Source organism: Sminthopsis crassicaudata, chromosome 1 (genome assembly GCF_048593235.1).
Source record: "Sminthopsis crassicaudata isolate SCR6 chromosome 1, ASM4859323v1, whole genome shotgun sequence".
Lineage (NCBI taxonomy): Eukaryota > Metazoa > Chordata > Mammalia > Dasyuromorphia > Dasyuridae > Sminthopsis > Sminthopsis crassicaudata.
The window spans coordinates 743,573,576-743,598,497 of NC_133617.1; the positions used below are offsets into that span (position 1 = coordinate 743,573,576).

Here is a 24,922-nt window from a genome sequence, read left to right on the forward strand (position 1 = left end):
CCTAATCATTATAAATCAAAACTGATTGGTCTGAAATTTTGTAATAGTATTAAATTAGATAATCTAATTAGTCTTTCAATATACAAAGGGGATAATAAATATTTACACCTATCTTCCTGGGTTGTTGGGGAAAATGCATGCCGTAATGTTCCCGCCTTGTAGAAACACAAGTAAAACAAAATACTATGCCATTTTAAAATCGGCATGAATGTTAACAAATTGAGGAATTATAAACATGAAGTATTATTCAAAACAAGCTTAAGCTTTCAAGCAACTTTCAGGACATAAAAAGAGCCTGGCACTTGATAAGCCTCACATAAACTACTATGGTTGGCATAAAAATGCCAGGGATAATAATAAATGATGCTCTGTGAAGTGATAAGTTTGAAAGGTATTTAACTAAATTATTATCACCTGACTGGAGATGCTTTAAAATTTAAAAAGCCAAGAGAAGCTGTTAAAGCAAACTTCTTCCATTTTTCAATCTGAATACTTTTTCATTATCAATACGTTCCATGATTACTGGAGGATATTTTGTTTTTTTAAAAAAATAGCCACAACATAGCATTTTCCCTCTTTCTGTTGTTATTTGCTTGCATTTTTTGTTTTCTTTCTCAGGTTTTTTTTTCCCCTTCTTGATCCAATTTTTCTTATGCAGCAAGACAACTATATAAATATATATACACATATTGGACTTAACATATTAATATGTATGGGACTACCTGCCATCTAGGGAGGGGGTGGGGGGAAGGAGGGAAAATTTGTAACAGAAGGCCTTGCAAGGATCAGTGTTGAAAAATTACCCATGCATATGTTTTGTAAATAAAAAGCTATTTTAAAAAAACTAGGAAAGAATAAACATGATAGTGAAACACTTGCTGCTGGTAGAGAAACATGGTCAGATCCTTTGTGTCTGAGGCTCCTTGGGATGAGCCCTATGATAGATTATTGTGGAATCTGCTGCCACACTGCCATTTGAGAAAGTAGGGCCTTCCCACTCAAAATGGCAAAATGAAACTTTTGAATAAGTGGGTCTCGTGTGGGATCATTTGGAAGCTCATTTGGTGCTATTCCTTGGAACCAATATTCACTGTGTGTGAACTGGTGATGAAGAAGTGGAAAGAGCAGTACAAGGCTCATCAGGGATTTTGGGTCTGGGGAGAAAGGGAAGCCCCTCCTCCCCAGATAAATTCTTTTAGCTGGGGGGAGGGGAGGCACTATCCTAGCCCCCCAGGGATAGCACAGTCAGTCAAAGAAGAGGGGCTCACTCCAGATCCCACCCCAATGGCAACTTCCAGGACAGTCCCTTGTCCAACTTGTGGGGTTTTAATCGGTTTCCCTTTCAAGTCCCAGACACTAGGGGCCCTCTGCTAGCTTGTACCCCTCTTGGAGCTCTTACAGAAAAAGAGGGGTTCTGTACCCAAGTCAGTCCTTGAACAGTCCCTAAAGCCACACTTCCTTCTGACTCCACAATTTTCATCAAGGAAATTGTGCCCAGGTGGGACCCACTTGTCTACACCGACTCCCCTGGGGGACCCCTCTCCCCGTCACCCCTCTGTATTCTAGGTGCTCCCTTTGGCTTTGTCCACAGACCAGAGTGGGGAAGAATGGTGGGGAAGACATTCTAGATGAGACTTTGAGGCTAATCTAGGAGAAGAAATAATCATGATTTAGCCCCAGGTGGTAATTAGTGGAATGCTGCAGTTTGAAGAACTGTCTCTTGGGACTTGAATCTGCTGCCATTCTCAGCCTTGCATCCGGGTAGAAACGTCCCACCCTTCACAAAGGGAAATGCCACAGGCCCCTGAAGACTGCCCGGGTGGAGGCCTGTCTCTGGGACTGTCAGGAGAACAGCCCAGAGAAGGCCCAAGTAGGAAGCTCCTGTCCTGGCCCCATATTGGTAACTAAGACATTTTCCTCCTGGTGAATGCTGAGCCTGGCAACGCCATCCTGTCATCTAATTGGCTGCCTGTGACTCATACCTGCAATCCAACAGAACTGATGCTGCTGCTGTCATCCAGGAGACTGCCTGTGACTCACACCTATGGTCCCAAGCCCTGTCCCTGCCTTTCTCCAGAGAGAAAAGCCACTGAGAAGGGCAGGGAGCAAGCAAGATGAAACTAATTGGGGACTCGTGATTAAGTCCTACCTGCCAGGGGAATGGGGAATGGTCCTTCCAATCCCAAACAATAGAGACCAAAAAGCCCATAATTTGTGGGTTATTTAATTTACAAAAAAACATTCTTTCATTGAGATAATATGAGGAGTGGGAAACTTGTCACTATTTTTGAAAACTGGATTAAGAATTTTACATGTAAAAAATCGAAATATTTGTCTAATAAGAGAAAGAAAGATTCCCTTTCAAATTCAGCCCTTCAGGATGTCACAATTGAAATTCTCGGAAGTTTCAGGTGAATCGTAAATTTTGCATGTAATTCTTCATATAGCTCTATTTTATATTGAGATTCTGTTAAGTCTTGGCAGCTGAGACAGATCCAGAAAGAATAAGTACCTTCAAAGTAGACCTAACCACACATCTTGTTTTAGAAATATAAAATTGGGGGCAGCTAGGGGGCGCAGTGGATAGATCACCAGCCTTGAATTCAGGAGGACCTGAGTTCAAATCTGACCTCAGACACTTAACACTTCCTAGCTGTGTGACTCTGGGCAAGTCACTTAACCCCAGCCTCAGAAAAATAAATAAATAAATAAATATAAAATTAAAGACCTCGTATTTTTTTCATCTCCATCAAGAATATGTGGGGTCCTTTACAACACAACCTACCTAAAACTCAGAAGCTATGATTATTGGAATTTGCTATTAAACCTCTTGGTTTTTAAAATGATATTATTTTGAGTATAATGTTAGGCATAATTAGGAAACCTAACAGACCAATGATCCACAATGCCAGTAACCCTTCAAAGTTGACATGCATGAATTACAGCGAAGTTCTCATGGATAATGGTGGGAGAATGACTCTTAGCGTGGCGTGAGGTGATTTCCACCATATAAATTGCTTCTTGAATGGAAAATATCCTATCTTTAAAGCCTGGCTCAATAAAATTTTATTTATATTATTATAACTCTATATTATTTATATAATTATAACTCTAGCTTGGAACTGACATGAAGTTGGAGAAGCATTTTCCCCTTACTATACAATATCCCTATTTTCTTTCTACAGCAAATTTCTATAATCATGACAGCTTACCACTATAAATACAGTATTAAGTCATTATTTCATAAGTTAATACTAGAGCACATCTGAGCTATTTTACAATTTGAGCTATTTAGCCTAAAATTTTAGTCCTTCCAAAAATGAATGTGAGAATAACCAGGTATTGACAGAACAGGGACAAACTGCTGTTCAACGAATCACTAAGTCTAAAACAGAAATGCCTTCAATTTTGGTTTTAAAAAAAAACTAAAAAGATTAATAACAAAATTTCTAGTGTTCCCAAAATGGGAAAAGCCAATTTTATTTGGGCTTATTATTTCTACCTGAATATTGAGCACATCTTAAAATATAATATTGAGCACGTCTTAAAATACAAACATGTTTTATTACAAATAACTTATTTGATATATCCTGTACTGAAACTGACTACTCAATGTATTTGTACCCATCCCAGAACAGTTTCTGACAACTGCAGTTATTATAGAAACTTTTAAATTACTTCAGGTGTGTCAGAGATCACCAGTGCATTTTTTAGAAGTTGCTTGAGCAAAATCTCATTCTCCTAGGGAAGGGATGAGCATCTAAAAGGAAACAGCAAGAGTGATATTTTTCAGTTGGTTTTAATAAATATGTCATTTTGTCCCTCAAGAGCAAGGTCTATCAACCAATAAGATTCTGTATTTTGCTGTGTCTCTTTTGCATATTAAGCCCTATAAAAACAAGGTACAGGAAGGAGGGGCATCTCAGTTTGTGAGGATGACCAAAGGTCTACTTCCTTAGAGGGGACCATGGGCCTAAAGTGCCCCTGGCTCAGAGTTCTGCCTCAATCTTTTTTATTGTAGGTTGGACAATATTAACCCCACAATTCAGAATTCTTTCTTTTGTATTTCCAAGACTTCTGAAAGCTGAGCTCAACTTCTCTATCTGATCCAACCTAACCTTACAAGGATTCCCTAGTCTCAGGTGAATCCATTCAGTCAAGCCTGGTGGAGACGGAGCCGTTTGACTGGATGGCCGAATGCTGGTGGTGGTCTGGGGGCGGAGACAAGACTGTTCCCGGATGACCCACTGGGTCAAACAACTAAGGCTGAAGGCCTCCTCTTCAGGCCCTGAGCCTGTCCCCGAGATCTCTCTGGTGTGAAAGAGAAGGCCCCAGGACCATCCTTTGTGAATGACTTGCCGGCCTCCTCAACACAGGCAGACAGGTAAGTTAAAAATCAGAGCAGACAGTTCTCAAATTAGAAAACTAATGCATTGTTGGTAGAATTGTAAACTGATCTAACTACTGTGGAGAGCAATTTGGAAGCCCAAGGAGCTGTCAAACTGGGCACAACCTTTGAGTCTGTATCCCAAAGGGATCATAAAAGGGAAAGACTCACACGTAGAAAAATGTTTGTAGCAGCTTTTTGTAGTTGTAAGGAATTAGAAATTGAGGGAATACCCATCAATTGGGAAATGAATTTAAATGAATATTGAAATTCTCAAGTGATATCATTTAAGGCTATGATATTAAAACTCTTGATCAAAGTGTCTTAAAAAGACGAAAAATATGAATTTAAAGGAATATTATTATTCTATAAAAAATGGTGAACAGGATGATTTCAGAAAAGCCTGAGAAGATTTATATGAACTAATGCTGAATGTAGTGAGTAGTGCTAGGATTATATTGTACACGGTAAGAGCAATATTGTACCATGATCAACTATGACAGATTTTGTTCTTTTCTCAGCAATACAACGAGCCGAGACAATTTCACAGACTCATGATGGAAAACACTATTCATATCCAGAGAAAGAAATATGGAATCTGAATACAGATCAAAGCATGCTATTTCTACATTTTTTTGTATTTTTCTTTATCTTGTGGTTTCTCCCTTTTGTCCTGATTTCTCTTTCAAAAACCATGACTATTGTAGAAATGTTTACTACGACTGTATATGTTTGCTATCTTAGGGAAGAGAAAGGGAACAAAGAGAAAAAAATTTGGAACTCAATATTTTTAAAAAATGATTTAAAAAATAATTTGGTTTTCAATATTTATTTTTATAAGATTTTGAAGTCTTATAAGATGTTGAAAATAAAATTGTTTTAAAATATTTTTAAAAATTTTAACAAATAAAAACAGGATTTTTTAACAAGACAAAAAGTAATAATAAAAATGAAACAAAATAGCCAAAAAAAAGTTATCTCAAGCAAGTCATTTTTAATCTCAACAATGATTTCTGTATGTTTTTGTCTATGGGAGTTTTCTTGCTATCTTGCTTAAATTTATAGTTTTGGAGGGAGAATCAGAGAAGGGATTTCTCTGACTAAAAATGCCTTTTTTTTTCCTGCCTTTGGTAGGGCTTTAACTGCAGTTCCAAGCTGAAAATATGTCAGATCAAACAATTTGTAGCTTAGCTGTACCTTGCAAAGGCTGATTCTTAGGAACAAGTCCATCATCTCAAGTGAGGTTAATTAATGAGCCACTTAAAGACACTAGGATTATTTTAAATTAAATCTAAAGAACTATCTTTAGCTGATCTCCAATCTCCCTTCTCCTTTCCCCCAAATCTTACATCAGAGTAATGTGTTTAAAACTGCAAAAATAAGGGTTTTTATCTTTTAAGACAATTTGATCAGGGTTTTTAATATCACTTGAGAATTTCAATAGTTTCTTTTAAATGTATAATAACATGGTAAAAGCTGTTTCTGTAAGCAATGTTGGTAAAATTATGAGAAAAATACAGTTCTTTTGGTGTGTAAATGATTTCATGTTAATTCTCCTCAGATTCTAAAAGGTGAAGAACAGCAGGACAAAAAAGAGGGTGAGGATGCCTTTTGTTGTGGAATTTAGAAAAATGTTTCTGTCAAGCAAGCTAACAAGCTTTTTCTAAGTCATATTTTGAGATTCAAAATGGAGGTCACCATGTGTTCTAAGCACCTCTATTCTGTGAGAAGGAGAAAGGAAGAATCTGATAAGAATCTATTCCTAAGTGTAATATAATTTATTATAATTAAAATCTGTTCTATACCATCACTTTTAAAAATATTTTGCCATAAACTAGCTGAAATTAGGGAACTCCATAATATGAAATTCTTGAAATAATCAGTCTTTGTGTAAAATATAACACTAAATCATTAAAATTATATATTAAGGTTATTTATGGTATTGTTTGGAAAACAGACTCAGATGTGTTTTATTATTGTTGTGTGGTTTTAAACCAAGTTACTCCAGTGATATGACTTACAATATGTATAAAGGTAATACCTAACATTATTTTGATCAATTATTGTATTAAAATTTTATTAGAGGGACAGCTAGGTGGCACGAAGTAGATAGAGTATCAGCCCTGAAGTCAAGAGGACCTGAGTTCACATCTGGCCTCAGACACTTAACACTTCCTGGCTGTGTGACCCTGGGCAAGTCACTTAACCCCTAACTGCCTCAGCAAAACAAAAAAATCAAAAACAAACAAACAAACAAACAATATATATATATATATATATATACACACACATACATATATATATATATACACATATACATATATATATACACACATACATATATATACACATATATATACATATATATGCACACACACATATATATATTGTTAGAAATGTAAATTTTTTAATTCTTTTGGGATATGGACTTGTTAAAAGACTGATGTAAAAAAAAAATCAGCAGAAGATTTTGTAACTGAGGGAGTCAGTACTTTTAGATTTCAGGATCTAGTCTCATCCTTAATGCAGTGCATTTGACTTTAATTAAGAGCCAGAAATTGCAAAAGAAAAAAATTTCTTAAAGCTATTCTTTAACCAGCTATAGTCTAAGAGTAGATAGAGTTGGATAATCATCTGGTTAATCTTGTCTACTCATCTTTAAGGATAAATCTGTAGGAATCTTTATTAAAAAAATCTAACACTAAATAAATACTGGCTATGGTAAAAAAAAATCTTGATTATTGTGATTATTATATAAATTCTTAAATGTTTCCTTGTATTGTTCAATTATTTAATTATTATTTAAGACAACTTTTTAAACTCCTACAAAAACTCTGGAAGGTTTCTGCTTGGAGATATTGGCCATATCCTGACAGCATTAAATCAAATACCTTAGGTCTCTTTGCCTGGGCTCCAAGGTAGCAGATAATATTTTAGCCCAGCACATTTAAGCCAATCTGAAGATAACAATAATGATTTCAAACTGTTGGTAAAACTTGATGGATATTTTCCATTATATGCAGCCTGAAACTCCCCAGAGGATGGGAAAGGAGAGCTGGAATGTTTACAGCAACTCTTTGATAAGTTTCAAAAGTAAGGGAAGCTCTTTAAGGCTTTAAAAAAGCAGAGGAAAAAATTATACAGAGCTGGGAATTGCCACATGTCCTAAGGGGGGAAAAAAAGGCAAACATGAATTTATGGATTACAATCCTTTTTTTCTTTTAAAGTGCTAAAAATATTGGTTGGGCCTTAAAAATTAAAAAATTAGCATTAGCAATTATAAATCTAGATTTGATTTAGGCTAAAATCTGTCCTAAAGGAAGTAAATACAGGAGCTCTCCTATCAGGATTGTTATGGTAAATTACAACCAAATAAAAGAAGATATTTGTGATTTAGCACTAGCTTGGGATAAATACCCCAAGAAAGAATTCTATTTACCGAAGTTGACTATTCTGTAAGGAGAGGATCACATGATCATAAAGGGTTTAACATTGCTTGGCAAAGGGCAAATGTTTACCGTTTTTAATTCTCTCTTTAATTAGATGCAATTGTTTTATATTTGAGAACATTATGTGGGTTTTTAGATAATGCCAATGTTGAGGAGATGAATGGTTTTCTATATAAAGTAATCTGAAGGGCGGACACCTGAACTGAGGCGACTTGATTGGTAATAAGTTTCAAATACGTGATATCGCTTAAGGTACTTGTTGCTTCTAAATTTTCTTGTATTCTGTAATCGGGTAAACTGACAACAATTTCTCCTGGGACATAGATGTTTTAGATTTAGAACTGTACAGTTTTATAAAAGAAAGAGTGAATGGGGGTGGGGCCGGCTGCAGTGACTAGAGAGCACAGGCAAGGGGAGCAAGAGGATCTGGGTTCAAATATGCCTCAGGCACTTTTAACCATCAGGTCACTAAACTGTGATTGCCCCATGCAACAACAACTACAACAAAAGGTTAGGAAGCTGTTGGGCCATTCTATTAGTCCAGTAGGCTGCAATATTAATATGAAGTACTGTAATTGAACAATTTAAACTTCTAGTTTTACTTGTACTGAAAAGGAAATTTTACCTAAAATTATTTGGCTCTCACTTATAAAAATTAAGAGATTGTAAACGGAGTTATTGTCATAATGTTAAATCCCTGTCAAGAATTCACATAGGTATTTTAAAGGAAAATTACTAATTGTACACAGAAAAGGACTTGTAAAATCTTTGTAAACCTAATAGGATTCTTAGAACCATCTAGTCATTAATTCTTAGCAACTTTGAGAGAGTTCTATGTATAAAATGGGGTTTAATTTTTAAGACTGCTTTATCTAAGGATATTTTTATATATGTGCTAATTTGGAGATTTATAGCAATTGGTTAGTGGTTTTTTTTTTCTAGAGATTTAAGAACTATCACATTCATTACCTATGTGAGATTTCATTATATTATTTTTTTTCTTGATTTCTAATGATAACAGGGATAAAGAGGAAGAAAAAAATATCAAGTAAAATTTTAAAGGCCTGGTAAACTTTGCTATTGTGATAAAGTTAAGTTTTTGGCTTAGAAAAAATTAATCCCCCCCTATTGTAAACATGACTAAAGCAAGTTTGTAAAGCTAAGTTAATTTTGTGGTAATTACGAATTTATTTTGTTATAATATTTTGGGGGTTTATGTTACTTAAAGACTTTACACCATCTTAGTCTTGATAAATTTCTAATGTAAAGATATATTTTTGATTTAAGGTTGAATAAGAGATCTGTCATTCAGGAACAAATAATGATAAATGTTGGAGGGGATGTGGGGAAACTGGGACACTAATACATTGCTGGTGGAGTTGTGAAAGAATCCAGCCATTCTGGAGAGCAATCTGGAATTATGCCCAAAAAGTTATCAAACTGTGCATACCCTTTGACCCAGCAGCGCTACTACTGGGCTTATATCCCAAAGAAATACTAAAGAGCGGAAAGGGACCTGTATGTGCCAAAATGTTTGTGGCAGCTCTTTTTGTTGTAGCTAGAAACTGGAAGATGAATGGATGTCCATCAGTTGGAGAATGGTTGGGTAAATTGTGGTATATGAAGGTTATGGAATATTATTGCTCTGTAAGAAATGACCAGCAGGAGGAATAGAGAGAGCCTTGGAGAGACTTAAATCAACTGATGCTGAGTGAAATGAGCAGAACCAGAAGATCACTGTACACTTCAACAACAATACTGTATGAGGATGTATTCTGATGGAAGTGGAGATCTTCAACATAAAGAAGATCCAACTCACTTCCAGTTGATCAATGATGGACAGAGGTAGCTACATCCAGAGAAGAAACACTGGGAAGTGAATGTAAACTGTTAGCACTAATATCTGTCTGCCCAGGTTGCATGTACCTTTGGATTCTAATGTTTATTGTGCAACAAGAAAATGATATTCACACACATGTATTGTACCTAGACTATATTGTAACACATGTAAAATGTATGGGATTGCCTGTCATCGGGGGGAGGGAATAAAGGGAGGGGGGGTAATTTGGAAAAATGAATACAAAAAAAAAAAAAAAAAAAAGAGATCTGTCATTTTAGAGGTTTCCAACTAGTTCATGATAATTTAATGATTATCTTTTTAATATCAGGATAAATTTTAAGCTGTCTAAGAAAGGGGGATATTTTTAGGAAAGAATGTTTAAGTAAAAAAAAAAAAAAACTTGTAAAAGATTTTGTGTGATTTTTTAGAAGGATCAATCGATTTTATGTGTAAGGTAATTTATTGCAATAATCTGATACTATTGATAGCAATTATGTCCAAACCCACTGTGATTAGTGAATCTTGATTGTTTGAGCAGAAAGCTCTTGGGGGACTCTGAAGAGTCTTCTGAGTTTCATTCTTGCTGTATCCTGGGACTGTCCATAAATGGATATTTGTAGAAAAAGATCAGTCAGCAACTTCTGGCAGGAACACCTGAGATCTAAAGCTAGTGAAGATCTATCCCCGGGAATAAAGCAGGGAGGTTACCCTGGGAAAGCTAAGGTTGGACTTTCTTAATTCATTTCTCCTACAGGATATCTGCTAGGCCACTTAGGGTAATGCAGGCCCTGAGGAGCAGTTTTGACACTCTTATAAGCATGTTCCTGCTTATAACTCTCACAGTAAATTTCTATTATCAGGGTAGACAAACAATGGAAGTTTTTTCATCGCAAAACTGAATCTATTTGCTATTAAGGTAATACTCAAGTTCCCAACTGGGAAAAATCTTATTTATTTTGATCTCGAGAACTGAACTGAGTGCTTGAACTTGTCAGGTGTTTACATTCAGTCTTTCAAAATGTTATCATTAGGCAAAGATAAAGCAATCTGTGAAACAAAAGATGAGAATCTATTAAGCTGTAAAGTCTGGAACCTCTTTTTGTTTTTGTTTTAAGGATTGGGATTTTTTTCAGAAGGTTATGTTAGGGAAGAGCTGTAACTCATGAGCTATCTTGTGTCACCCTAATGCTAAATCTGATGTTACTTATGTTTGTCCTTTAATCTTCGATTATAATGTGTAGAAATGCATGCAAACTACTTAAGATTCATCCTAAAGATGCTCTCTTTGTTTAAAAGGATTCTGGGAGCGGTAATCTGTTTATGTCCATTTGAACATGGTTAATAACTGAATGTTTTTACTATAGACAATGTTTCATAAAATCTGTTCTCTGTATATCATTTAGGATTATTATACTAACACATTCCAAGTCTTTTACTGTTTGTTATTAATCATCTTAAAGCAAAATCAATTGTGTAATGTTGAATTTAGGAATAAAAAACATCTACTTAGCATGAGTACTACTAGTTATACCAAGATAAACTGTGATTTTTCTGTGCCGACTCTCCAATTGTTACCAATGTGAGATTATAGTCAATGCTTGTTCCTAAGATATGTGATCCTAAAGGGTTGAATCCACCTGCTGCTCTGATTATCAGAATCTGCTACTGAAGACCTTATGAGATTGTTAATTGATATTATTCTAAGTCTGACAACAGTTATGATCATCAAGGAATGCTGCTGAGCCAATGATTGATGATGCCAGCAACTCTCTGGAATTTATACACATGAAGTGCAGATGAAGTTCTCTTGGGAAAAATTGGGAGGATGACTATTAGCGTGGGCTGAGATAGAAGCCTCCTGACTCAATTGTCCTAATATGACATTTCCTCTTGAAAATATCCCATCTACTGATCCAACCAATCTGATGGGCAATCTGGAAATTAGCCCAAAGCGCTATTATGATCCAGCAGTGTCTCTACTGGGCCTGCATCCCATGTGTGCAAAAATGTTTGTGGCAGCACTTTTCATAGTGGCAAGAAACTGCAAACTGAGTGGATGCCCATTGATTGGAGAATGGCTAAGTTATGGTATATGAATGTTATGGAATATTATTGTTCTATAAGAAATGATCAGCAGGATGAGTTCAGAGAGGGCTGGAGAGACTTACAGGAACTGATGCTCAGTGAAATGAGGAAAACTAAGAGATCACTGTACACGGCAGCAGCAAAACTATGACTGTGACGCATGTGGCTCTTTTCAACAATGAGGTGACTCAGATCAATTTCAATCGATTTGTGATGGAGAGCCATCTGCACCCAGAGAGACTGTGGGCACTGAGTGTGATCTCAACATAGTATTTTCACTTTTCTGCTGTAGTTTGCTTGCATTTTTTTTTTTTATCTAATCTTTCTTGTGCAGTATGATAAGTGTGGAAATATGTACAGAAGAATTGTGCATGTTTAACATATATTAGGTTGCTCACTGTCTTAAGGGAGGAATAAAAGGTTTGGAACAAGGTTTTGAAAGGGTGAATATTGAAAACTATCTTTGCCTATATATTGAAAATAAAAAGCTATTATTTTTTTTTTTTTAAAAAGGCAAAAAAAAGAAGAAAGAAAAAGAAAAAAAAAGAAAAAGAAAATCCTCCCTCTGGCTGACTTTAAGCCTGGCCACCTATAGTGGATCACCATATAGATGATCAGTATGAACACAATATTAAATCTTTATCTAACAGGCTAATACTGGAACACATCAGAACGACTACGAGAAGATGCAGGTTTCAGATTTGAGGTATTTGGCCTAGAATTTTGGTCCTTTCTATATTCCAAACTAGTAAATTCAGTATTTATCCTTGACATTTGTTACTAGTTATAGATTCCTTTTAAGTTAAGGTCATGCAAAGATTAATGAACATCCGAGCTGCCTCAGTTCTGTGTTACAGAAAGGAATATCAAGAGACATCCACTTTTGTTAGGGATAATTCACCTGAACATGGCTAGAAATTGAAAATGTCTTACTACAAATAACTTACTTGATATAAACTTCTTTTAAATTAATTACTCAACGAATTTACTTATCCCATCCCTGAACCTTTTGTTACAAGGGTAACTTTTATATGAATTCATTTTTTCTTATAAAAAGTGTCTGATCATTCAGTCCTTTGTACAATCTCATTCATCAAATTGGGGAGTGAATAATGACAAGTATAAAAATTGGGCTGACCAAAAATGCAAATTCCGTGATCCTTAAAAGGTTCCATGTTGATTTCTTTTAATTAATGTGTAAAAAGGTTGTTCCAATTTTTATGGGCAAAATAAACTTGTGTTGAGCCCAATTTTGTATGATTTAGTAAAGAAGAAAATTACTACAAATGGCCTCAGTCAGAGAAGAATTGTTCTGAGACCACAGCAAAGCCACAGGACTACATGAGACTTCTAAGCCTTAAGTGGACAGTTTTAGTTTGCTCTTTACTTTTCACTATCCCTTTATCTGTAAAGCCTACTTCTCAAAGGGGACTGCCCTCTTTCATTCTGCCAAAATATTATCAAAGAGATTGCCCTGTCCATTGTGATCTTTCCCTTGCATCATCTTCCTCTATAAGTCCCACACTTAGAAACCCTTGAAGAGTTATTATATCAGTTAGTGAATCAATGAGGAGATAATGGGTCTCAGAGGGATGAGAGAAGTGATTATTAATGACCAATGAGTAGTATACATATACTGTATTTAACATATACTTTAACATATTTAACATGTATGGGACTACCTGCCATCTAGGGGAGGGGGTGGAGGGAAGGAGGAGAAAAGTTGGAACAGAAGTTTTTGCAAGTGTTAATGTTGAAAAATTACCCATGCATATGTTTTGTATTTTAAAAAGTGTAATTAAAAAAAAGAAAAAAGAAAGTACAAAAAAAAAAAAAAAAAATAGCCAATGAGTTGGGGAGATACAGAATGTCTCCCTTTTCTAAAATCCTGATTTTAAAAGTTCAGCCTCTTGAAGGATGTTGCTGATGATGACATTAGACCCACCCTGGGCCTGCCTCTGTCTCCTGCTCAGGCTTGGAGGGTGCTGGGCACAAGGATAGGTTCTCCATCCAAGGTGACGCATCACTCTCAGCCCCTTACCTCCTACTGTACTAACTGCCATTCCTCTTCCATGGGCCCTGAGCCTGTGGTTATGATGGTCTTTGGTCTAAGAGAGAAGGCCCAATGACCATCCTTTTATAAACAACGTGCCGACCTTATTAATAAAATGGCTAAATTACCCAGAAACTGTCTCTCAAACCTTAATCATCACACCATGCAGGAAACCCTGCACCTGAAGGATTCCCTTGACAGCCTCCCAGACAAATGGCCAACTGCACTCTGAAGATGTCCAGGGAAGGGCTCCTGGGGCAGCCCAATCCACTTTAGGACAGTCCTAATTATCAGGCGTCCCTCCCTTCACTCCCAACCTCTCTCCCATGACAATTTTCAAGCACAGGAAGTTGTCCTTTCCTCTTAGCACCAGCCCTTTTATGTGTGACCTCCAGACCCTCTGAGACTCGCTTCAGGTCACCAAAGCCCTTGCCCAAATGGGGCTGGCAGCCCAGCATGCTGGCAGGGATGCCCCCATGGGTGGTTGCCAGTTACCACTAGTCATTTCCCAGCCCCCATGGGTGGTCGCCAGTCACTGCTGACCGGCCCCCGGCCCCCCATGGCTGAGCCGGATTTCCTAGTCGTCTGCCCTGACTCACGGTTGATGAAGAGTAAGAGGATGCACTTCTTCACCGAGTAGTTCGCGTTGGAGATGTAACCCTTCATTTTGAAGCCAAGGACGGGGTCCTCACAGCCCACCTCCAGCAGTTCTCTGTTTAAGAGAGAACCACTTTTTAGGCCAGAAGAAAACCTCAGAGCCTTCACCAGCACAAGAGGGCCCAGCTCCCTACTGCAAGACTTGGCCCTCACCCTGTCCTGAGGCTAGTCTGACTCTGAAGATTCTCTGAGACAAAATCCTGCCTTTCTAATGGAAATGAGTCCCGCTCAGAGTTGCTCCTACTAAATCTCACGAATCTGGACTGTTTCCTAAGAGAAGAACCACAATTCTAAGACAAACCACTGCTTGGCCAGACCCAGAACTTTTCTCTCCCGAGGTCTGGGCTCTTTCCCAAATCTGGAGCACCTTGGCCCAGGCTAGCCCCTCCACCCTCTTGGGGGCTGCTGTTTGGATGGAGCCATCCTGACTTTGGCTCATTCTTCACTTTCTGGGGTCCAGAGGTCAAGGAGGGCCGGGGCAAGGATCAATGACAGCAAAGGCGGGCCTTTCCTCATTAGTTCTCACTCAACTCCAATTGAGATGCCCAGTGGAGGCTGCCTCCCAACCTCGGCTGTGTCCATTAGCATCCCCGATCTCGTGGGTGAGCCAGACAAGGGCAAGAACCAAAGCTAAGTGAACCGCAGCTTCTCCACGTGAATCCAACTGGTTTCCCTGCATTGACTTTTCAAAGGAAACCAGCCCATTCCTATCAGACTTGGGCTCTCCAGGGACCTTCAGCTTCGATGCCCCGTCCAGGCCCAGGGGGAAGTGCTTGGCTTTGGCAGGGCAGGAGAGGTGATGGGATGGCCCCTGACTTTGAAAATGTCCACTCCAATTAAACTTGGCAAACACTCATTGTCCAAGCTACAAAGTCCAAGAAAGGATGGGAGCTTCCTTTCTCAGGGCCTGCCCCAAAGCCTGAGGGTTTGCTGGGCTACTGCAGCCTGGGAACCAGGAAGTGGGAAGAAAATTAATTTCAAGAGGATGAGCCCTAAGTGGGGGAAGCAGTCAGGGAAGGTTTTGTGGTCTCTTGAGTTAAGCCTGGAATAATCAAAAGGGGAGGTAAGCGAGAAAAGTCCCAATTCAGGCAAAACTGGACATGGGGGAGCTTTCGAGGCCACAAGTTCTGAATGAATATTTCTGAGCAGGAAGGAAATCCAATGGGTGTTTTAGGAATATAAACCACAGTGGCTGGACCAGCTGGCAAGGTGAGCAGAACCACAGTGAGAGCATCATGTCAGATGACTAGGATTCTACTACTTACTACTGGGCGGGGGGCACTGGCAGCCCCCCGGCTCCCCAGGGAGCAGCAAAAAATAGCACCATGCAATCCTGACCCCCAGCAACTTGAAGCCTCAGCCCTTCTCTTCCTGGCAGCATCGAGCCTACCTGCTGACTGGGTTCCCAAAGATGGACCGGATATTGTCCACCACGCTGGCATTCGGCAGGGTCCGAATGTCGGGCGTCGTTTCCCCTTGCTGTTAATGGAAAAAAGGTAAACATGTATCAAGATGTGAGCTGGTGACAGGGACGTCCCACTCCACAAGTAGAGTGGCATTTTCAGAATTCCTGCTGAGTGAATGTCAACCTCAGGGACGAGCTGATCGTCACATTGGTTCTGTAGTCATTTTATTATTTTTCAATTTTTCAATTTTCAATTTTAATATTTTTATTTTCCCCAGTCACATGTAAAGCAATTTTTCTTAAATTTGTTTTCAAAACTTTGAGTTCCAGATTGTCCCCCTTCCTTCCCACTCCCCCCCCTATTAAAGAAGACACATGTGAAGTTACCCCAGTCATTTTAAAGAGAGAAAAATCAAGAAATTTTTTTCAAGTGAGAGCATTGGGAAATCTAGAACATTCTTTCTTAAACTGGGGAGGAGGGAGAAGCAGGGAGGAGAGCTGGAAGTCCTTTTTTACTGGGGGTGGGGAAGAAGTGAGGAGATCAAGAACTTTTTTTCTTGCATGGTGATAGGGAAGAAGTGGGAAGGAGAACATGGAGCCCAGGAGAAGGACAAGACAGAGATGGAGAAGAGAAGGGCTGACAGACAATTTGCTAAAGCCTTGCAGGTGACTGGATCTCTGCTAGGTGTGACAACAGAGACCCCCTTTATGTCAGAATCTGGCAGGAATCTATCTCCACAAAGTGAGCCGTCCAATGGGCAGCTCACAGGGAGGCTGCCGGCCGCCAGGACATCTCTCCTGCTGCCCACCACGGGAAAGTCACACTCTGAGCCCCAGCAAGGGGAACCTGCCAAGAAGCCTGTGCAGGCCCAAGGAAAGCAAGAAGAAAAGCCTGTTCTCCAAAAGGCAAAACTCATTTTCCATTTTCAGGGTGCCCAAGAGAGAACAGAGGAGGAGGAAATCTCGAGCGGGAGGGGACGCCGCTGAGCTGTATCCGGAGAACCCCCTATAGGCCAAGCTGGTATTTTCACCACCACTACCTACTGAAAGGAAGTGAGGAGCTAGTTCAGATCCTTGGGCTCTATGGACCATGAGCAGGGCCATAGGATAACGGGGTCTTCTTGGCTGGAGACACAGGGCGAGCAACAAGAACTGATAAAAATGTATTTGCTTTGATTCTTGGGAATTTCAGTGGCTTGTAGATGCTTAGTACATGAACTGAATGGAAGAAAGCTTTAAGTTAAAAAGGGAAAGGAAGAAGAAAAACTCCATAATATCTCCCAAGCCAGATACCACAGAGAAGAGAATAAGAGTGTTGAGGGGTGAGACACCCTCATAGTGTTTAGAGGTTCCCAGGCCAGTTTCCCAGCTGAGGTTTGGTAAAATGGGTTTATTTACACTGAGCAAGTTCTCAATGGGCTAGTTCCTAATTAGGAAGTTAGTGAAGATTTGGGAGACAGTTCTATTTGATTTAGGCTTCTGTGGCCCTGGGCTAGGGATGATCTCTGCATTAAGTGAGGAAGTAATCTCCAGATCAATTATGGGTGGTGATCAATCCCTAGCCAGAAACTAAAGAGTGAGCTCCAAAAGAATTCAAAGTGAGGATTATTTTAGAAGTTTCCCAAGGCCAGGAGAAAGGGGTGGGGATGGTTGTGAGCCAGAACCAGGAAATTCAGGATTTTCTGACCCAGGCCCTCCACAAAGATCAGGGGACCAGAGTCCTATTTCATCAAGAGGATGAAGAAAAGCAAGAGAAAACAGGGAATCACAGGAATACATATTCAAGAAGAGGGTGGTTAACCATGAACAAGGATCCTGACACAATGTGCAATGCAATCACATATCATGCACACCAGTGCAAAATCATTCTGCAAGCTCATCTTTTATTCTAAAAGAACCAGAAAATTATAAGGGATAGTGGAGAACTACCGGATGTAAAGATACACCCAGATGAAAAAAAATCCAATTAACAAGAATGAGGAATTAAGATATACTGCTGTTGGATGAGATCACAGCCCACCGAGACAGAAAAGACAAAACAAAACAAAACAAAAAAAAAAAAAAAACAAAAAAAAAAAACCCAAAAAACAGATAAAAAATTTAAAAAGTCACAAACCTGGCACTCATGGGGGTGGAGGGGAATCTGATCATGCAGAAATTTGCTAGCACTGCCCCTCTATAGTGTGGATAAATTACTGATTTGCCATAGAGAGTTAGAGGAAGCAAGGAAATTAGAGATGTATGTGGCCCACTGATTCTAATAAATAAGAAGCAAATGGCCATTCAAGCAGAAATGACTGGAACTGCAGGCAAAGGCTGGCAGCAGGTGCTTCTTAGACTTTGGGGACTGTATTTCAAAGGGCTCTGAAAAACATCCATTTGATCCAGTGGAGTCTCTACTGGGCCTGTATCCCAAAGAGATCAAAATAGAGGAAAAGGTACCCTAAGTGCACAAATGGTTGACAGCTCTTTTTGTAGTGGCAAGAAACTAGAAACTGAGTGGCTGCCCCTCAGTGGTTATGGTATGATATATGAATGTTCTGTAAGAAACGATCAGCAGGCTAATTTCAGAGAGGCCTGGAGAGATTTCCAGGAACTGATACTTAGTGAAATGTGTAGAATCAGAAGATCATTGTACAGCAACAGCAAGATTATATGATGATCAACTATGATAGACTTGGTTCTTTTCTCTGATCCAAGGCAATCCCAATAAATTTTGGATGGAAAACACCATCAGCATCCAGAGATAAAACTATGGAAACTGAATGTAAATCAACACATGATATGGTCACTTTTTTCTTCTATTTTTTACTCATGATTTTTTTCCCTTTTGTTTTTTATGGAACTATGTAGAAAACGAGTGGACATGCATAATCCAAAAAAAAGTTGTTTTACATGTAAATGGGAAATTTTTTAATGAAAAAAAAAAAAAGAAAGAAAGAAGAAAAACATTTACATTTTAAATTTCCACAAAGTTGGAGCAAAAGGGACAAAAGATGTTGAGATAACATTCTGATGATATAAATGACTCTGATACTGAATATAATGTGAGGTGAAGAAGCAGATTATTTTAAAGCAATATCTATATTCCCTGGAAATATAGAGGATAAGATGGTTAGCCAAAGTGTCATAATCTTTTAAGGGCATTCTGGTCCTGGTTGGGGCAAGAGGTCATTTCAAGAAGAGACAGTATTGTTAGTAGGTGCTTATAGGACAAGGATCATTTAATGAAAAGAAAACTGAATTATCCAACTCTTGATTTTGATTATTCCTTGTACCAAGAAGATCTTTATACAGGGAAGGGTATAAGAGAAACTAACAATAGGCTGAAATCTAAGATGAGAGAAATCCTACTCACAAAGTCACCAGGCCCAGGTGACCAAAGAAACTGAAAGATACCATTGCCGAGTCCTTGTGAAAAGTCTTCCAAAATAAAGATGGGAAACGGGAAAATATTGTCTCTATTTTTTCTTAAAAGAGAAGCAGGAAACTTCCAACCCACACACAGGCTGGTGAGCTTGACTGAAAAAAATTCTACAACTCAGTGTTTCTCTTCATGCTAAATACTAGTAATTTGTTTCTTTTACCTTCTTCTCTGAAAAGGAATAACAGAAGCGTCTGACTTAAAAAGATGCTACTGCAACATTTTCCTCAGCTTGCCTGCACATTTTCTATTCCACATATTTATCAATTAGTGCAGAGAATGAAAAATATGGGTTTCTTTTGAAGCGCTGGAACATATTTTTTACAGGCAAAGGGGACAAACTTGCTACCTTAACTCCCAGGGAACCAGATGAAAATGTCATTGGGAAATGGTCAGTAAATAAAAACACAATAAAATGGAAACAATATTAATTTGGGATTCTCTAAGTCCAACAGGTATCCATTTGTTCTTGTGCTTGACACAATTTAAAGGGACAGTTCATAAGTATTTACACAGAGAGAATATTAATCACTAAAAGCAGCAAGATTTCTTCAAAAATAGGTCATGCCAGATTAAATCCATGGCCTTTCATACAGGTTCCTGGCAGACAAGAAATTACTATCTATGTAATATATTCAGATTTGGCAAAACACCATTTCCCCCCAAAAAACACTTTATATCCTGCATTGAGGGATGCAATCCAGAGCAAGGCAGGTGAAGCCCTACCACACCGTGTTCTGATCCAACCATAACAAGTTCAATTTCAATTAATAATGATCTAAAAAACATGGAAAGACTTGCAAGAAACCACTGGAGACCCTAACAGCTATGCTGTTCTAAGAACAACTTTGAGTGAATAAGTCATTGTGATTATTAAAAAGCTCGATTTGGACTGCCATCCTCTAGGAAAGACAACATGCCCTAAAAATCCAGAGAAAGATAGCCGGAAGCCGTGTGAGGATGCCCCAATGGACAAAAGGCCAAAGCTTTGAACAGGCAGTTCCCAAAGGAAAAAATACAAGGTGCCACAGACACATGAACACACCCTAAATCACAAATAATAAGAGAAATGTAAATTAAAACAACAGAACTTCAGAAAACCTCTATGTTCAGCTTAGTTGGTGGTAGAAAGAAAAGGAAACTAAGATGGTAGAGATGGGGGTGGGAATGGTTGGACAAATGGCACCATATTAATTCCTACAGGAAGTGATCCAAGGAATGGTTTCAGGCAAACCAGGGAAGAGGCACGGGACCTGAGGCAGAGGGGACAGGAGAGACTTAAGGCTTCCTATGGCCATGCTCAAACTGGAGGCCGGGGGGATGGCTCAGCTGCAGCAGCAGGAGCCCCAAGGCCTCAGCCAGGCTGGTGACCAGAAGCCACAAGGCTTCTGGGACGGCGCCGCAATGGGCCTAACAAAACAAGAAGGAAGGAACCCCGACCAAGACTGTGGTTCGTGTCCTATTCACGGTCATTTCTTTGGTGCGTGTTGGCCGGGGACAGTGACTATAAGTGAGGGGGAGGAGGGGACCCCATGGGCAGGGGGCTGACTCGAAGTGTGGAAGAAGGTGGACTCTATGTGACCGCCCTGGTCAGGGAATTCTGCAGGGCCGCGGGGGGTCAGACAGGTCCCTTCCCTGCAGGCTTCTCAGTGGAGGCTGGAGCTTCAAATTCTGCTGGGACCCGGGGACCAGGGAGCAAGAAATCAGTGGTTTAAGGAGAAGAAAATAGACAAGTGCCCTGTCAACCTGTCACCCCTGGAGACCTCCTAACAACAGTTCAGATCAAACATAGTTGATGCCGCGCTCTCCCGGCACCTCGCCTTGCTGGGGAGGGGGCGGGCAGGGGGCTGCATCATCGGCTCTGAGCTTATAGTTCAAAAGAGGTTATTCCCCCTTGGAGCTAAAGTTAAGTCTCCCAAAGTGGAAACACAACAGGAACACTCTTATCGTTATCCACCACTTAAACCCTTCTTTATTTTCCTAAGAGATCACCTCTCCCCAAATCGGCTACTCACTTTTTTAACTGAGAAACTGATGCCCGAGTTGTGTATAGAATACCTGGGGAGAAAAACAGCAAACATGATCAAGGGCATCAAAATTATGTCCTCAGACTGGCTCTAGAGAAAGCTCATTTTAATTAAATAAAGCATGGAGTCAATCAGCCAGACACAGAGGCCCACACTGGAATGTCCAGGTGCGCTGCACTCAGCAGGCGCTTAATAAATGTGGCTGCCTCATAAGGGAGACAGCTGGGGCTGAGGCTATGGCAGACCAAGCCATACACTTAAACCCAGCTCTGTCTTTAGCTACTGATGTGATCCTGAGCAAGTGCCTTCACCTGTGTGCCTCAGTTTCCCCATCTGTAAAAAATGACACGCAAGATCTTGCCCATAAGACCCCAGCAGCCCTTGTGTCCTGGACGAGCCCATCACTCGCCAGCTCCATTCGAACAGTGGGAAGCCTGGAGAAGCTCCGGGCCAGGAATGAGGGCTAGTGACCCCTGAGGACATCCCAAGCACCATCACTACCCACCTGCCTTTGGCTGCAGCCTTCCCCCCCATCTCTCAGGTGAGGCTGGACCTTACCTGCCAACAACTTCTAAGATTTTCCCATACTCTTCACTGGGATTCTTTAAAGCTTTCCTCCTGGTAGCAACGTTGTAGAAAAGGTCTTCCACCTGAAACAGAGACAGGACGTGTTAGATCAAAGATGACAGGACTTCCAACGGGTTCTTCCCACTTAAACCTAAACACATCGCACCCGACTACATTCTCACCATTCTCTCACAAATCAAAGATTTGAATATAGAGACTATCTTCCTGCCCACCCAAACCTACTTGGCGAGGCTGGGCGGCCTCTGGAGGAAAACCCAGGAGGACCCACCCATGTGTTTAGGTAGCTCAGGGCAGAGGGTTATTTAGCTGGCTCTGGTGTAGACCTGGGGTTCTAAGCACCGTGTGTTACGGACTCCTTGGCAGTGCGGGGAGTCTAAGGATCCCTTCTCCAAAGCATGCTTATTTTGCTGCTATTTTGTTGTTGGTGTTTTTTCCCCTGAGGCAACTGGGGTTAAGTGACTTGCCCGGGGTCACACAGCTAGGATGCATGAAGTGTCTGAGGTCAGATTTGAACTCAGATGCTCCTGACTTGAGGCCTGGGGCTCTATCCTCCGCCCTCTAGTTGCCCACAGCCCCATCATGTTTTAAAATGCTTTTAGTAAAACATATATGATTATAAAGAATTAAATTAACCAAAATACAATTATCAAAATATTTTTTAAAACTAAGTTTCTGGACCTCAGGTTAAGAACCACTGGATCCATGTGTACAAAAGTGTTTGTGGCAGCCCTTTTTGTGGCAAGAAACTGGAACCTGTGGGGAGGCCCATCAGCTGGAGAATGGCTGAGTAAATTCTGATACATGAATGTTATGGAATATTATTGTTCTATAAGAAACGAGGCTGATTTAGAAAAATCTGGAAAGACTTAAACGAACTGATGCTGAGTGAGGTGAGCAGACCCAGGAGAACAATGGACACAGTAACAGTAATACTGTACCCCGTTCAACTGGGAACGATTTAGCTCTTCTCGGCAACACAATGATCCAAGACAATCCCAAAGGACTCCAAAGAAAGAATTATGGAGACCGACTGTGGGTCAAAGCATGGGATTGTCACCTTTTTGTTTTTTCTTATGGGTTTCCCCTTTTGTTGATTTTTCTTTTCACGGTGTGACTAATATGGAAACATGTTTAAAATGACTGTACATATATAACCTGTATTAGATTACTTGTCTTGGGGGAAAAGAGAAGGAAAAAAATGTGAAAATTCAAAATCTTCCAAAAGTGAATGTTGGAAGCTATCTTTATATGTAACTGGGGGGAAAATAAAATACTATTAAGTGAAAAAAAAAAAAAAGAAAAGGACTGTGAGGATCAAGGCAGAAGGTGTTGCCACAGGGGCCTCTCGGCCACCCCCTCCTCATTCTGTGGCTAAGGCAGGCACACTGCCCAAAGTCACACCGATGAAGTGGCGGGCTAAGACTGGAAGTGGACTCGGAATCCACAGGCTTCCTATGGCACTGCCTTGGTTGGTTTTTGCTTCCCTAATTATAAATACCATTTTTAACATTCATTTTTATCCTCCCTTCCTTGAGAAGGCAAGTAATTTGATATTGATTCTGCCTGCACAATCATGCAAAATATATTACCCTATTAGCCAAGTTGCAAAGGAAAACAGCCCCCAAAGACCTAGAATAATAAAGTAAAAAAAAAAAAAAATTGTGCTTCCATTTGTTCCCTCAGTTCTTTCTCTGGAAGTGGGTACCATTTTTCATCATTTCAGAGTCGTCTCAGATCACCATATTGCTGAGACTAGCGAAGTCATTCGCAGTTGATGACTGTTGACATTGTTATCATGTACCACGTTCTCTAGATTTTGACCACTTCCCTTTGCATTATTTCATGTAAGTCTTTCCGAGTTTTTCTGAGAGCATCCCGCCCATCATTTCTTACAGCACAGTGAGATTCCATTAATAATCATACAGCACAACTCGTACACCTGTGGGCATGGATGGGCACCCCTTCAATTTCCAAGTCTTTGCCGCCACTAAAAGACCTGCTATAAATATTTTTGTACATGTGGGTCCTTTTCCTTTTTGTTTACTTATCTCTCTGAAATACAGACCCGGTTCTGCTGGACAGTTCAATTGCCTTTGGGCATAGTTCCAAATGGTTGGATCAGTTCATAACTCCTCCCAAATTCTGGTCTAGAATTCTCCTCCATCCCTCCAACACTCATCCCTTTCCCCAGCCTGAGAGGTGTGAAGTGGAACCTCAGAGTTGTTTTAATTTGCCCTTCAAGTGTTTTCAAGTGATTTTCATATATCTTCACCAGAAAACTGCCTGTCATATCCTTTGACCCCTAACCAATGGGGGAATGAATGGGATGCTGATAAATCCGACCTGCTTCTACTACACAGTCTTAGACCTGGAAGGAGATCACCTAGTCCATATATATTGATTTTCTTTCTTTTTTCTTCTTTTTTTTCCCCTGAGGCTGGAGTTAAGTGACTTGCCCAGGGTCACACAGCTAGGAAGTGTTAAGTGTCTGAGACCAGATTTGAACTTGGGTCCTCCTGACTTCAGGGCTGGTGCTCTATCCACTGCACCACCTGGCTGCCCCGAGATCACCTAGTCCAAATGTCAGGAATATGGAATTGAAAACTGAGGCACCGAAAGCTCCAGGTATCGTCTCAGAGCTGCGAGGTGGCAGGACTGGACCCTACCCCGGCCGTGCCAGCAGCGGCCAGGCCCCTCTTCCCTGGGGCCTCCTGGGAGGGAAGCGCTCTCAGGTGCCTCTTGCCCTCCCATGCCCAGGAGGTCACACCTTTCACCCAGGCAGGTGACTCCCCAGCCCAGCCTTACCGTGATCTGGGTCCCCTGGTTCCCCGCACATGGCTTAGGAGGCGCTTTGAGTTTTCCATCCGAGTAGCTTGCTCTGAGTGGAGAAAAGAGGGGGGTCCTGAGTGCCCAGCAGGCTGGGGATGGCGGCCTTCCCTCCCACAGGAAAAGCGCACCGTCTTCCCAAACCTGTCAGCACCTCACTCATTCCCTACAGCCAAGGGCC

At 40.2% G+C, this 24,922-nt stretch overlaps 1 protein-coding gene across 2 annotated transcripts in view; it reads right to left on the reverse strand.

Moving 5' to 3' along the window:
• Nucleotides 1-24,922, reverse strand: part of MLH1 (mutL homolog 1) — a 47,473-nt gene that overhangs the window by 14,364 nt on the left and 8,187 nt on the right. For both annotated transcript variants that reach the window (XM_074284382.1, XM_074284379.1), the window contains exons 5-9: nt 24,721-24,793; nt 21,886-21,977; nt 21,316-21,358; nt 15,862-15,950; nt 14,414-14,526 (exon numbers count right to left, since the gene is read on the reverse strand). In XM_074284382.1, the coding sequence (XP_074140483.1) occupies nt 14,414-14,526; nt 15,862-15,950; nt 21,316-21,358; nt 21,886-21,977; nt 24,721-24,793 (410 nt within the window). The remainder of the gene's footprint in view (nt 1-14,413; nt 14,527-15,861; nt 15,951-21,315; nt 21,359-21,885; nt 21,978-24,720; nt 24,794-24,922) is intronic.